At 51.7% G+C, this 13,883-nt stretch overlaps 1 protein-coding gene across 1 annotated transcript in view; it reads right to left on the bottom strand.

Moving 5' to 3' along the window:
• The window catches only part of akap6 (A kinase (PRKA) anchor protein 6), a 30,786-nt gene extending 18,682 nt beyond the window's left edge, over window positions 1-12,104 (bottom strand). Inside the window, 12 exon segments of the mRNA XM_085931768.1 lie at window positions 3,209-3,363; window positions 3,432-3,528; window positions 5,556-5,678; window positions 6,738-6,983; window positions 7,131-7,256; window positions 7,328-7,465; window positions 7,544-7,717; window positions 7,797-8,336; window positions 8,593-8,740; window positions 8,815-8,924; window positions 11,545-11,710; window positions 11,977-12,104. Coding sequence (XP_085787894.1) covers window positions 3,209-3,363; window positions 3,432-3,528; window positions 5,556-5,678; window positions 6,738-6,983; window positions 7,131-7,256; window positions 7,328-7,465; window positions 7,544-7,717; window positions 7,797-8,336; window positions 8,593-8,740; window positions 8,815-8,924; window positions 11,545-11,710; window positions 11,977-12,104 — 2,151 coding nt within the window.
• Between the last annotated feature and the right edge of the window lie 1,779 nt (window positions 12,105-13,883).

Here is a 13,883-nt window from a genome sequence, read left to right on the forward strand (position 1 = left end):
ACCCCCTAAACTTGTATATACGATGAAACGCGCCGTGAGGACCTTTTTGGTGTCCACCGAATGACGCACGCTCCCTTGAGACGCGTCCCCAGCGGCGTTCTGAAGTGGTCGATAACGAACGATGCCTCAATGACCTCATCAGCGCTGAATTCGTGCGCCTCTCAGGTGCAAAGACACACGCACGCACGCCTGCCTCCATCATCCCTTCATCCACTCATCCAACACGTCATTTCTTCTTCCCTCCTCAGTCACTTCTCCCATGTTTACGGATCACCAACGTGCTAAGTTTTCCTGAGATGGCAACCAGGGCACAAGCGAGGGCACAAGCGAGGGCACAAGTGAGGGCACAAGCGAGGGCACTAGCGATGGCACAAGTGAGGGAGGGCAGAGGCGAGGGCACAAGCGAGGGCACAAGCGAGGGCACAAGCGAGGGCACAAGCGAGGGTACCGCCCGCCTGCATCACGCTCCATCCGGCACGTTGACGGCGCTTTTCCAAAATGCGCTCTGAATAGGAATAGCCACATCTTCATCTATGCCCTTATGCTGATCCTGGGAGCCGAGATGACATCGGCATCACCCATCCCTCCATCCATTTCAATTAACTTGTCTTGGTCCATCCATCCGCCCGCCCGCCCGCCCGCCTGTCCATCCGTCCATCCATCCATCCATCCATCCATCCATCCATCCATCCATCCATCCATCCATCCATCCATCCATCCATCCATCGTAGACTTTTGACTTGTTAGCTTAAAGGAACATGTAGATTTGTGTAGATTTCTAAAAGTGTGCAAATCAACCGTCGTGTGCCAGAAACCAAGCATGTGTGAATACAAAGAAGTGAAACAAGGTTGAAATGTGCTTTTGATTGGCTTTGAGCGCGGCGAGGGGTGGAGGTTGGGGCGAGGACGACGACGGGGAGTCGTAATTGAGTCGTCAGGAGGACGCGTGTGTGTGTCCGTGCGCATCGGCGTGCGCGAATGTTTACATCTACAAACGAGTGTGTGTGTGTGTGTGTGTGTGTGTGTGTGTGTGTGTGTGTGTGTGTGTGTGTGTGTGTGCGTGTGTTTGTGCGTATGCGTTTTATCGTGGTGGGTTGAATTATTTCTCCACACTCCCTAATGAAAAATAGATAGAAGCCAATGTTCCACACATGCACACAGAGGCATTGGTGAGGACTGAGCCAAGCTCTGCTTTTCTCAAAGCGCCTCCCTTTTTTTTTTTTTTTTTTTTTTTAAATTGGACTCAGGCAAGGGCTTGGCAGACAGTCGTCGTGCCTGGCTCGGCCCAGCCCGGCTGCTGCGCAGCTCCCAATTTAGGCTTCGTGTTCCGATGGTGAGAGTCGGGACGCTTTGTGGGATCCGTCGTCAACTTGGGGTTGCGTCAGCTATGACTTCATGATGTCATGTCGAGTTAGCTTCAAGGGGAGCCCGAGTCCGAACGGGCCCTTCGGACAGAATTGTTTTGCGAGGTCCGAATGACACTTTTTAGCGTCACGGGTGCTTTTAACTCAAGCGCGTTCTCTCAAAGTCAAGTGTGACTAAAATCATCTTTCGTAAAAAGGTTTGTTTGCGTGACACTATTTGAACATGATGTTTTATGCATGGCCTTCTCGTATTCATTTGCGTGTCTGCGCATGCATACCTGCACTGTTGCCGCCAGCACATGGCACACGCCGCACGCGAATTGACAGCAACACCCAGCTCCAAGTTTAATCTTAAATGATGGAAAGTGAAGTGCCGGCGTCTGGTTGTCGCAGGTATCAGCCAGGAGTCCGACGGGACCTAATTTGGTTTTTGGGAGATTGCAATAACCTCAGGACATGACTGAAATGAGTCGTACGCAAACAATCTTGCCACTCTTTTCGCCTTATCCTCACTTGAAAGTCAACTCAGTCCTGTTTGAAGTTCATTCTCAACTGTATCTGTCTCTCTCGCTCACACACACACACGCACATGCAGGCATGCACGCACGCACGAACGCACGCACGCACGCACAAACACACACACACGCACACACACACACACACACACACACACACACACACACACACACACACACACACACACACACACACACAGAGTCACTCACGTGCGCGCACACAGTCATTGTGGTCTGTGGGGTAATAGAAGCCTAAGGACATCATGCTGTCTTTAACCAGCTACACTGATAAGCGCGCACACGCAGCTCAGGCTGTGTTAAGTGCCACCCCGGGGGGTCACTTTTCCCTCAATATTTGCTGCCCTCCTTCAACAAAGAACAGTGCACTGTTGAACAAAAGCCAGGTGTGTGTGTCTTTTTTATGTGTTGCAACGGAGCCATCACGCCACCCTGCTCGTCGTTTTCTAGGGATGAGCCATTGCTCTCCTCTCGGAAGGCCGAGCACATCCCTTCCCCTTGCCAGACAAATCCCACTAAGCTGTTGAATATGAGACCGCTGCGGCTACCAAACACCTCGCTCGCTCGCTCGCTCGCTCGCTCGCTCGCTCGCTCGCTCGCTCGCTCACTCACTCACTCACTCACTCACTCACTCACTCACTCTCACCCAACCTTTACCGACGTCTTCAATATGCAACAAAACACATCAGATGTCACTCGGTGACGGTCGCGCACGCACAGCAAATCCTTCAAATGCGGCGACACGCTGTCGATGGCTTGCGTGTGCGTGCTAATCCCCACATCGGTGGTCTTGTCGGAGCGCTCTATTTGCCGACATGAGTGTATCTTCTCCTGGGCGCCTAATCCTACAACCCCGACTGTGATATTTCCTGACATTTACATGAATCGGAGCAACGCTGGTAGAGACGCAACCGCGACGGCGAGAGCCGAGGAAGCAACAATTTGGTGCCCAGGCCATTATTCAGATTGTGGATGGACGGACGGAGATCTTACTGCTGGTGGCTTGATGGAAGGGAAAAGTGTTCCTTCTTTAATTGAGTCGATCCTCATGTGTGCGCGTCCGGCGGCTTCCGCGCGTTGCGTGCAACGCGAGATGTAGCGATGCAAGTCGTCGTATCATTTTTCAATCTCAAAAGCGCTTTGATCATTTCCAACATTGACTGCAAGCGGACAACGGCTCCGCTGTTTCGTTGAGGTCACGTTCAATACAGTACTCACCGTGCGAGTCACGAGGGCAAGACAACGACAAGGAAGCAAACAGTAAGGCAAAACAAACAAAAGCACGGTGGCTGTCAACGGCGGCGTTCTTACCCGCAGGTCGTCGTCTGGCTGCGACGGGCCAGCGTGCTGCAGCAGGTGCGCAGAAACCTGGCGCAGAGCGCGCAGCATCCAAGCATGCTGGCGGCGGATCTGAAGCTGGAGCTGGTCCCACTGACCTGAGACCATGCGCAGGATGCCGCGCAATTCTGAGGGCAAAAAACGCCATCACGATTCATCCAAATAGAATTTTCGTTATTGCACTATGAGCGTGTACCTGATTGTTGGGCAGGTATGATGGCAAGCAATGCCCTCCCATCCTCCATGATGCGCTCTTGCAGTGTGTCGTGGCTGTCCACGTTGACTTTGAACGTCTGCAAACACATCAATCATATGAGAGGCTGCCGTCCACATTCAAAGGGACAAAACGGGCAGAGATATTGGACGCACAGACGCTCAACAGCAAGGCGCCAAATCCTGCACCAAGTTCTGCTAAATGGGCTCTCGCTCCTCAAAAGAGACCATAGCGCGTGGAGACCGGGTCAAATGAGTCAACCGAGTCAACTCGGTCAAAAGAGCCGCTCATCCCCTGTGCCAACAAATAACGGCCCAAAGGAAATTGCGATCGACGACACCGCTGGCGTGTGCGTCAAACACGACATCAAGTCAAACAAGCAACTAAGCATGCGGGCGCACGCTAACGAGTACAAAGCGCAAGTGTGACGATCAGACACGTGCACAGTGACACAGCGTGGTGCCGCAAAGCGCTGCTAGCCGTTTAGCTAGGCTCTTAAAATTTCGTAATTGAAGCTGAAGAGGGAGCAACAGCAATGTGTACATGTTCTATTAGGGTGGACTATGTCTGTACAATATGATGCTCATATATGTACAATTCTTTTATCATTTCATGCAAACATAACTGCTTCATCAGAACACGAATACAACACACACGCACACACTGGGGGGTGTAACCCCCCACACTCAGGTACGAACTGGTCATGTGACAAGTTCCCGCCCCAAGTATGAAATGGTCATGTGACAAGTTCCCGCCTTTCCGGACAGTATAAAACAAGATGACCTGGAGAGAGAAGTTGTTGTTTCATCTGCTGCCGTGCCTTGTGTATTGGCCGCCATTAAACAGCCCAAGATCTTGCCAATAAAGAACCAACTCTAAACTCCACACCTTTGCTTTCCTGGCTCAACAACGGACGTCCCTCCCGTACAACACGCAACAAAGCTAACCGGCGCTGACGGGGTGTGCTGCTGAAACACAACATGCGGGGGCAGAGACACCACAAGCGAACACCTAAACACATGCGCACAGCTAAACAAGCATCCACGTAAGCCAAGTGTGTGTGTGTGTGTGTGTGTGTGTGTGTGTGTGTGTGTGTGTGTGTGTGTGTGTGGGTGGGTGGGTGGGTGGGTGCGTGCGTGCGTGCGTGCGCGCGCGTGATGTTCTGGTGCGTTGATAGATGCTCATTTGGAAGTCTGTCCAGGAACATGCAAATATATGCAAATAGCTCTGCGTGTGTGTCTGTGTTGAAAACAGGGCTGTTTGTATCTATTTTCTTTAAACTATGCAAATAAAATGTTTTTTGCGTTTCCAATTTTGCATGAGGAATGTTTGGTGTCGTTGCTTCGACGTGCGTCCGGATGAGTGTAGCTGATTGTTGTCTTTTTTTTTTCTCTAGAAAATGAAGATAGAGTAAAATCAAATGCGAAAGCGTCGTCAGTGCGAGTGTGCGTTCAGGCGGTCCCCTAAATAGGCAGATCAAATGTGCCATTAAAGAAACAAGAGAAGGTGGAGGAACGTGATGCAAATTGAAGGAGAGCGAGACGAGTGATCAGGAAAGATGTGACGCAGCAGCGTGTGCAAAAGGAGAATGGGGAGAATGACCATCCTCAAGATGGCAAGATGATAAAGGAGAAGACGTCAAAGAAGAAAATCACCACTGAAAAGTGCAAAGGAATGCATCATCCGATTCGAAACATTTGACAAAATGAGAACAAGATAAGAAAAGCAAAAAGCTGAAGACGACGAGTCGTCCGAATTGGTTTCTTGGAAATTTTACTCTTTTGTTGAATTCCGATTGGCACATCGCTCAGGCTGTCATGCTGAGTATCGTCATCACGGGATGGAAATGAAAACACGTTTGGATGGTTTGGATTGGATCCCATTCAATGATTCATCAACAAAATGCAAACCGGTTCATCAGTCGATGCAGCCCGAAACTTTTGTTTTTGTTCTTCAAAAATGCTTGCGATTCAACTGTTGATTTGCCTGCCACGAGAGGCTACGGGAAACATTTTCTTTTTTTTTTTCCTTTCTTTTCTTTTCTTTTCTTTAGCGGTTGCGTCTGAGCAGTCTCACAAATGTGTGCGCGAGCGCGTGCGTGCTGACCAGGTGGGTGTCCAGGTAGCTCTTGAGCGCGTCCAAGCGGGCAGCGGGCGGCGCCCAGTCGCCGGTGCTCTCTAGCGCTCCCTGCAGCCAGCCGATGAACCGGTCCAGCCGTCGCACGAACTCCTGCGAACAACCAGACAGAGTGAGACACAATTTCACTGAGAGCAAGCAGTCGGCTCTCAAGCGCCCAAACGGGAAGATTTGATGGACACGCAGCGTCATCTGCTGGCTAACTTGAGAAGAAGAAGCACGGTCGTTTTAGCAGGCACAAAACGAACAGAAGCTTCATCCCGTAACTTGAAACGGCGTGTTTGCAAGTACAAAAGTGACAGAAATGTTGTTGAGGATTTTTGCGAAATGCTCAAGTGCTCTTGTACGTGCCTATCTATTTTGACCAAGTGCAAAGGAGTAAGCTAAAATGGCTCGATAGAATTGCTCAAGTACAGATAGATGCAGCGGAGGAAGCAAAAAAAAAAAAAGACGATAGGCGGCCGATTCCGCTTTTGTTGCTTTGGACGTGATCTTTTTTTTTGCTCAAGCGGGTCATTTCGCTTCATCGGATTTTGAGCGCTGGCCCTTTTTGTTTTGATCTTTGCTTGTTTTTTCACTGCCCAAGGCGAACAAGATGATGTTGAGAATACTCATGATCAGAGTGATTGCAAATCCTTTAGCAGCAAGAAAACTGTCAGAGAGTGTGCCATTCGCTCAAAGGAGAAAGTCAGTTTCTTCTGAAGGGGAGTGAAATGCCAAAGAAATGAAGAGGAAGTTCTGAATATGAAGGAGTGGCAAATGAAAATCGGTGAGTGAGTGAGTGAGTGAGTGAGTGAGTGAGTGAGTGAGTGAGTGAGTGAGTGAGTGAGCACGCTTTCGTTCGAGATGCAGTAAATCCTCGGCATTTTGACATTTGGCCACATTCGATAGGACGGATACAAGCGATTAGTGCGCGGCCTTGTCGAGCAGGTGACTGCCAATCAAAGGTGACCTTTGCGGCCAACACGGATGACGATGACGGATTAGCCCGCGACCGTCCGGGAATGGTGTGCCCATCCATCACGATTGTTGCCGTCGTCTTTTTGAAACCAAATTGCCATGCGTGTCTTTGGAATGTGGGAGGAAACCCCACGTAAGCACAGGGAGAACATGCAAACAATCATACAATTTGACAATAATGATCATGTTGACCTCCATCTTGTTCCACACGTCTGGATCTTTGTACTGGTCCATGTGTTCCAGAAGCTGCCGCGTCAGAGTGGCACTTCCTCGTCCATCTGGCGCGGGCTCCCGCCCTTCTTTGGACAGCGGCTCGCTCAGTTGGCCGGACTGAATACTTTCGTCCAGTGAGTCGCCGGAGGAGGCAGGGCTAAGGCGGCCCAGGGGGTCGTGCCCGCCCGGACCCTTGAGGATGGATGGAGGGAGGGGTCAGCAAGACTTGATTAGACTTCATTTGATGAATTCTCAAATTCTTGACTCTTCCTTTCATATTTTTCCATGGATGTCAAAATTGATTTCATGAAAATTGCCTAACAAGCTTAGCAACGGAACAAATTCCACTCCAGAGTCCAGCAAAAAGCATACCAGCGGTGGAGAAGGAACATCTTCTCCACTCTCAGTTGAATCCCAGGCGTCCTGGTTGAGTTCAGTCAAATCCCAGTCGTCTACGTCCTGCAAAGCGCCGGGGCCAAGCTCCTTGCCACTGGGTCCCTGCAACAACAGCAACACAAATCAATTGAGGATTATGGAAAAGAGCACCAAGAGAAGAAATGTCCACACACCAGCGCCTGAGACAGACTCTCCAGGTTGAGGGCCAACAGTTCACTCTTGTGGATCTGAGTAGGTAGCGCCAGGAACTCGTCAGAGCAGTACCAGTGCTCCTTGTATGGACTGGCCTCTGAGGATGCCCGCAGCTTCTCCTGGTGGTGGTGGTGGGGTGTGGCGTGAGTGATCCACAGAGCCAAAGACAGACCACTCAGAAATAAACCGTCACTCACCTTCGCTCTGGGCTCCGACTCAGAGGACAGGACCCGATCCCCAGTGGGGGACAGCGCCAGGCAATCAGAGTCGCTGTGAGGGTCTACGCTGTTTCTCTGTGGAAGTGGGGAGACTTCCAAAAACCTCCCGTTTGCCATCGCGCCAGCTCGTTGGATGCTGTCGACGTCTACGACCTGGCGAAAGGCGATGGGATGAAACCTGGCACACGGCAGCAGATTGCAAACACATGTAAAAGCTGCAAGGGACAATCACCTTCAGGTGCTGGACATCTTCTGAAGTATTTTCGGGACAAACAGAGTCCAGCTCCAGCAAGAGCTCGGAGCGTTCCGGAAGGTCAGTGCGGAAAGCTGGCAGAGGATCCGCCCGAGGATCCATGTGAGGATCCACCCGAGGATCCATCCGAGGATGCCCCTGAGGATCCACCAGAGGATCCATCAGAAGATCCATGAGAGGGTGGAGCCGGGCCTGGATTTGTAGTTCAGAGAGCCCGCTGTCGTCCGAGATCAGCACGGCTCTCTTTGACTTTGCAGCCTCGCTTGGATGGGTTCCCGGGTCGTGGTACTTTGGCCGTTGGGATTCCTGCTTCTTTTGCACGTCCGCTGCGGCGACCTCCTCGGGCTCCGGGGCAGCGTCCTGCTTTTGCTTTCGCCGGGACTCAGGCTCATTGCCGGGACTGTCGTCGCTGAGTTCGTAGGCCGTGATGCCACAGTCCAGAGAGAAGTAGTCCTGACTGCAGCGGATGGTCAGCTGACCGAAATCGTCCACGTCGGTCAGGGCGTCAAGGCGCCGAGTCTGAAAGATGAGAGCAACTCGGTGAGAAGCAGGTGGCGGGCGAACTGCCGAGCTTGCATTTTGCCACCGATGGTTCACAACACAGCGCCTCTTCTCAGCCACTTTTTACCATGGTTCATTTTGTTTGAATAACTCCTTCCTTCATGGACATGCCACCTCAACTTTTTCTGTCCATGCCTCCTTTCTTGTGGTCTAAACCCTTTTGGATGTTCCCACTGACATCTGACAAGTGCATGTTTGAGACTGTTGGACGCACCTGGTGTTGGTCCTGGTCCTGTCTGAATGCCTGCAGGATGTCGGTCTGCCTGGTGAAGTTTCCGTTGGGGTCCTGTAGACCCCGAAGGAGACGCTCCTTCAGAACCAGAACGGAAACCCGCAGCTGGTGCCACAGAAGCTGCACAGTCCTGAGTGCACATGGAGAAGATATATCCGAGGCTGGGGGAGAGGGGCAGTCGGGGGCATCGGGGGGGTCGCTTACCTGATGTCCACTATGATGTTAACAGAGTATGACAGAAGCTTAAGCGACAACTCTGTCTCCAGAAGAGCGTGGATCTGCTCCACGTGGTCAGAGATGTCCTCGCAGATGTCCTGAATGAGACAAAGACGAGAATTAACGGTCAGTCATCACGAGCATGCATTCTGCGGAACCGTCCACGTCAGCATATGAGTGTCCACTGTTCCCAAATCAAAGGGTGACTCAGTTTGGCGTGGACAGGCAAGCAGAAGTGCAGCGAACACGGGGTTGAGATTTGCTCTCATTTTGATATGGCCAACTCAGACCCCAGAATCATAGAGGCTCACGGTCCTCATGAAATTCTGGCCAAGTGCCGAGTGGGTCAAGCGGCTAAAAATACTGTGGCGGGCAGGCGAGCAGCAAAATTAGATGACCTTTGCGGCCACATGAGACAGGCCAGCCCGGGATGTGGGTCACGGAAGATGTGTCTCCTCAGCCTGGCCTGCCGTTGCTCAGGGTCAAACCAATTTGGAGGCTGTGACGGCATCAAACTAAAGCGCTCGCAAGCCGTTGCATCAAAGCCTCGCGCGCCAGGGTCCGGGACAAACATTAAAACGACGTCAAGAAGCCAATCCTTTTCAATCCTTTTCAATGAAGAGCGAGTCTCTCCATTCCATCGCAACTCATTTGTAGGATTTCATATCTGCTGACTGCTAATCACATCATGTACGCACGCACGCACATGCATTTGCACAGCCACAGCAGCAACCCATCCGTTACGGCGTTAAGGCGGGCGAACTTCAGGTCCGATTGCCGTCCTCCTTGTCAACATCAAAGACAGCCAGACGTCTTTTCAGCCAATAAGCTTCAAACCGCCATGCCCTTCAAAGGCAGCAAGCCCAAGGTTGAATTTGGAACCGTTTGGAAATTGGACTTTAACAGCGCCAACGTGGTCAAAGCCAAAGCCAAAACGCAGGAACTCGGCTCAACGGCGAACCACAAAAACTAACCAAAAGGGTGCATCGTGATGTTTGTGAAAGAAAGTCAAACCAACAAGGTGTGCTGCCTTCGCCGTCAACTGACACCACACACGCGAGCTTTACGCCTGCAACGAGAGCATTTTTCATTTGAAAAAAAAAAATCGAATTCTAAAACTAATACAAACTTAACATTTTCAAACGCGAGCAATATCCAGATTGCATGGCTTACGTGTGCGCACACATAGACACGCACGCACGCACGCACACACGCATACATACATATACCTTCACTACACACACACGCAAGCACGCACGCATACATACATATACCTTCACACACACGCAAGTACGCACGCATACATTCATATACCTTCACACACACGCAAGCACGCATACATACACACACACACACACACACACACACACACACACACACACGCAAGCACGCACGCACACACACACATTCACACACACACGCACACAGGGACAAGCGTCTAAAGAATGCAATCCTCGTTGTGTTGTGCCTCAGGAATTTCCAAAGGGCAATCGCATCTTTCTTTGTTCCCAGCGTAACCGTAGCAACCAGGCTCCATACTGACAAGGTATGTCAGGTAAGGTTTGACCTCATACCATTGTCCACTCAACGACTCCTTCCAACCTGCGTTTCTTACCGTGAGCCTTTCTTTTTTTTGTCGTCGAAAATGAGAAGTTGCCACCACGTTGCAAACTCGCAGAGCACGTGCCCGCCGTGCACTCACTCCGTGTTACAGTGTGTGCGTGTTGACCTGCTTCTGCCTTTGGGTGAGTGGGTGTGTGGTGGTGGGGGGGGCAACAGTTGCAAGTTATTTTGGGACCCGTCTCACCCAGAAACCCCTCCAACGTGAATACACAATATAACAAACTACACAAACTCTGCAGCGCGCTCTCGCTCACTCACGCACACACACACACACACACACACACACACACACACACACACACACACACACACACACACACACACACACACACACACACACACACACACACACACACACACACACACACACACACACACAATGTATTGCATTAAAACAATACACACGCAAACACAGTCACATATGAGTACAGTACACACACAAAGCACAACATCGAGTGCTAAAATACACTCGCACAACAGCAGCAAGAACACGAGCGTCTGCGCGTGACAGACTGTGACGCAGCGCACAAGTTGTGGAGAAGGCGAGGTCAGGAAGTGAAGGACATAAACTTTGACGTTGAAAGTGTTCCTATTGTTGCTGCGTCACCGTGGGACCCCTCGTCCTCTCAGAGCGACCGCGACTTTCCTCACTCATGCAGCTGTTGGAACGAGCAAAGGCATTTCATTCAAAGAACCACCAAGCGGCGCCATATGACTAATGCAAGAGCGCTGGTCAACTCAACTCTGCATTTTGTTCTCTCGGTCGCGATGATGATTGTTATAGTCAAATTCAAAGCGTACACGAAGCGCCAAAGCATTTTCCCGATCCGTGCTTTACTGCTTTTCTCAGTGTATATGAAAGATGGGGCGCCGCCTTGTTGCCCGCGAGCTTGACAGAGCGGTTTCTGCTCCCTCCCTTGCGACATTCTGACTTTGACCAGCAGGCAGCGCCAAACAGCCAATTTGGCCTTAGTCGTGTAGCGTCACACTTTTGGTCGGTTCTCCACGTTGCGCTGGATGAACTGACCAAATCCCAAAGACGCTCTCCAACATGTCTGCACGAGGACAGTCCCGAGACTTATGAAGTCTGTTTACCTTGAGCTGCAGCAGGTGCGCGTCAACGTGTCTGTTGTCCCCGTCTTGCGCCACCGAGCGCGTCAGTCGCGTCACCCGGGCGCCGCTGGTGCGAAGCCACGCCTCCGTCTGCGGCAGGTGAAGCAGCACCTGCCAGTCGGCACACGCCTGCACGGGCGGCGGGCGCCTCTCGTCGGGCCTGCGGGAAAAGGGGCGGGGTCAGCACCATCATTCTCGCTACCTTTACCTTGCTATAGCATTGCCTTTTTCACCATCATCATCACGGCTGCATTCACTGTCTTTTCCTTCATCATCCTTATCCTCACATCCTCCTCATCGCATCTTCTTTTTCATCTCCCTCCTCCTCATCATCCCGACCACTACCTTCATTTTCATCATCATCAGGAGGCTACAGTTATCCTCATCGCCCTCATCCCCTCGAGTCTCGTTTACCTGTGGGCGACGTTGGCCGCCGCGGGGCTCGCTAACCACAGGCCTTCCTGGTCCAGAGTGGGTGTGGCTGCGGTGAGCATTGAGGATGGCGGCTCTGGGCTCAAAGGCGACAAGGCCAACGCGCTCATGGTGACAAAGGTGACTGACGGGGGCAAGGATGGATGACGATCATGGGCGGGCCTGCAGCGAAACAAACTGCTGAGAGTGAGCGGGCACGGCGAGACGGGCAAACACACCATGTCACAGATGAATGACATGCTACTGTGTCGCTTCAGTCCAATCCTTTCAAAGGAGGATTTGGAATGACAGCATTTATTGGGGGGGGGGGGGGGCTTCGCCAAGCGGTCTCAGGTGACATCGCTGTCATCTCAAAAACAGCCGTACACACGTGCATGAGATCTCGCAAAAGGACGCACAGCAGCGAGAGGAAAATGATGATGTTTCCTTTGAGCGTGATGGGAACCACAGTCAAGTGAATTTGGGCCTCGACCTTGCGTGACTTCACACAAGCACGGCGACGCCCACAACGGAGACCGGCTCTGCAAAAGTGGTCTGTGAGCTCAGCCAAGATCGTGACCGCTGATGCTTTAACGGCATCTTTTTGCTGGACGTCGTATGATGTCAACACCTCAAGCCACGCCCTAATGCTCGGCTGCGGCAAGTAAACAAAGCACAAGCAGCCATTTTGTGCTTCCATTGCCACTTGTTTCTGACACCCCTGAGGTGGGCTAGGCTAGGTTTGGCTAGGCTAGACTAAGGTCATCTAGTCTATGAGAGAATGACGTGACCCAATTGTCTCCAATTGATGACATTCTTGGTCCTACTCGTGACTTCATCTGGGATGTTCAGATTTTGTGTCATTGATTCCGTTCATGGCTGCACGTTTGAAAGCATCTTAAATGGAAACAGACAATTTCCGTTTTCGTCTGCGCACGTCATCCGAGTGACCAACAACGAGTCCGCGCTCCACCCCGCTTCACTTTCGCACCCCTCCCCTCAAGGTTTCTCCCACTGCCCGCCGACTGGTCCCATGTCAATCCTAAACTCTCCGCAACCGATGGCTTCTTACACCATAAAATCTCGCCTTGCTTTCGTTTTTGTCTCATCACGTAACACTAATACATGGTCCCTCAATCTTAAATATTTTTTTGCGCAAATGTTTATTTGTTTTCCCTTTTAAAGCATTTTTTGTTGTCAAATTTTGTTGAGAAAACTGTCTTTGATTTTCGTTTAAGTTCTGATCTGCACTACGATAACCTCAGTCCGGCGCCCCGACCCCGCCCTAGTGGGCCTAATGTGACCCTGTGGCAGTCGGACGGATGGAGGTACCGCTAGAAGGGACAAACGGCACGCGACGTCAAGATAGGAGCCAACGCGTGCGGTAAAAACTTTTGCCCCACATGCAGAGCACTGGGCCACAATCGCAAGGTGTCACCTCGTGCGGGCGTTGTCAACGTGATGCTGGAACAATGGTGGCTGAGGAAAAAGTAAGGGCGTCACCCCACCCCACTCTTGGCCCGGCGCCGGCCTTCATGACCTTTCTCTGCGCCTGTTCCGCCAGCTCCCCGAGGCAACGTCGCGCCTAGGCCAATACGGCAGACGAGGAATACGTACCGCATGTGCTGCTGGCTCCTCTCACCCTAAGCGAGAAGACGAGTAATGTTCATCTGCGGTCACACAGACGAGAAGGATGGAGGATGATCGAAGGAAGGACGAACGAACGGATGGAGGCGCCTCCCTCGGTGGTCAGGTTGGTCCCTCTGCGGCGCTAGCAGCCACGATGCTAATGCTAAAGCCAAGCTCAGCGATGATGCAGCAGCTTCAGGACGGGAAACACCAGCAGAGAAGGAAAGAGAGAGAGAGAGAGAGAGAGAGAGAGAGAGAGAGAGAGAGAGAGAGAGAGAGAG

The sequence above is a fragment of the Syngnathus leptorhynchus genome, chromosome 15, assembly GCF_054491065.1.
Source record: "Syngnathus leptorhynchus isolate UIUO chromosome 15, UIUO_Slep, whole genome shotgun sequence".
NCBI lineage: Eukaryota > Metazoa > Chordata > Actinopteri > Syngnathiformes > Syngnathidae > Syngnathus > Syngnathus leptorhynchus.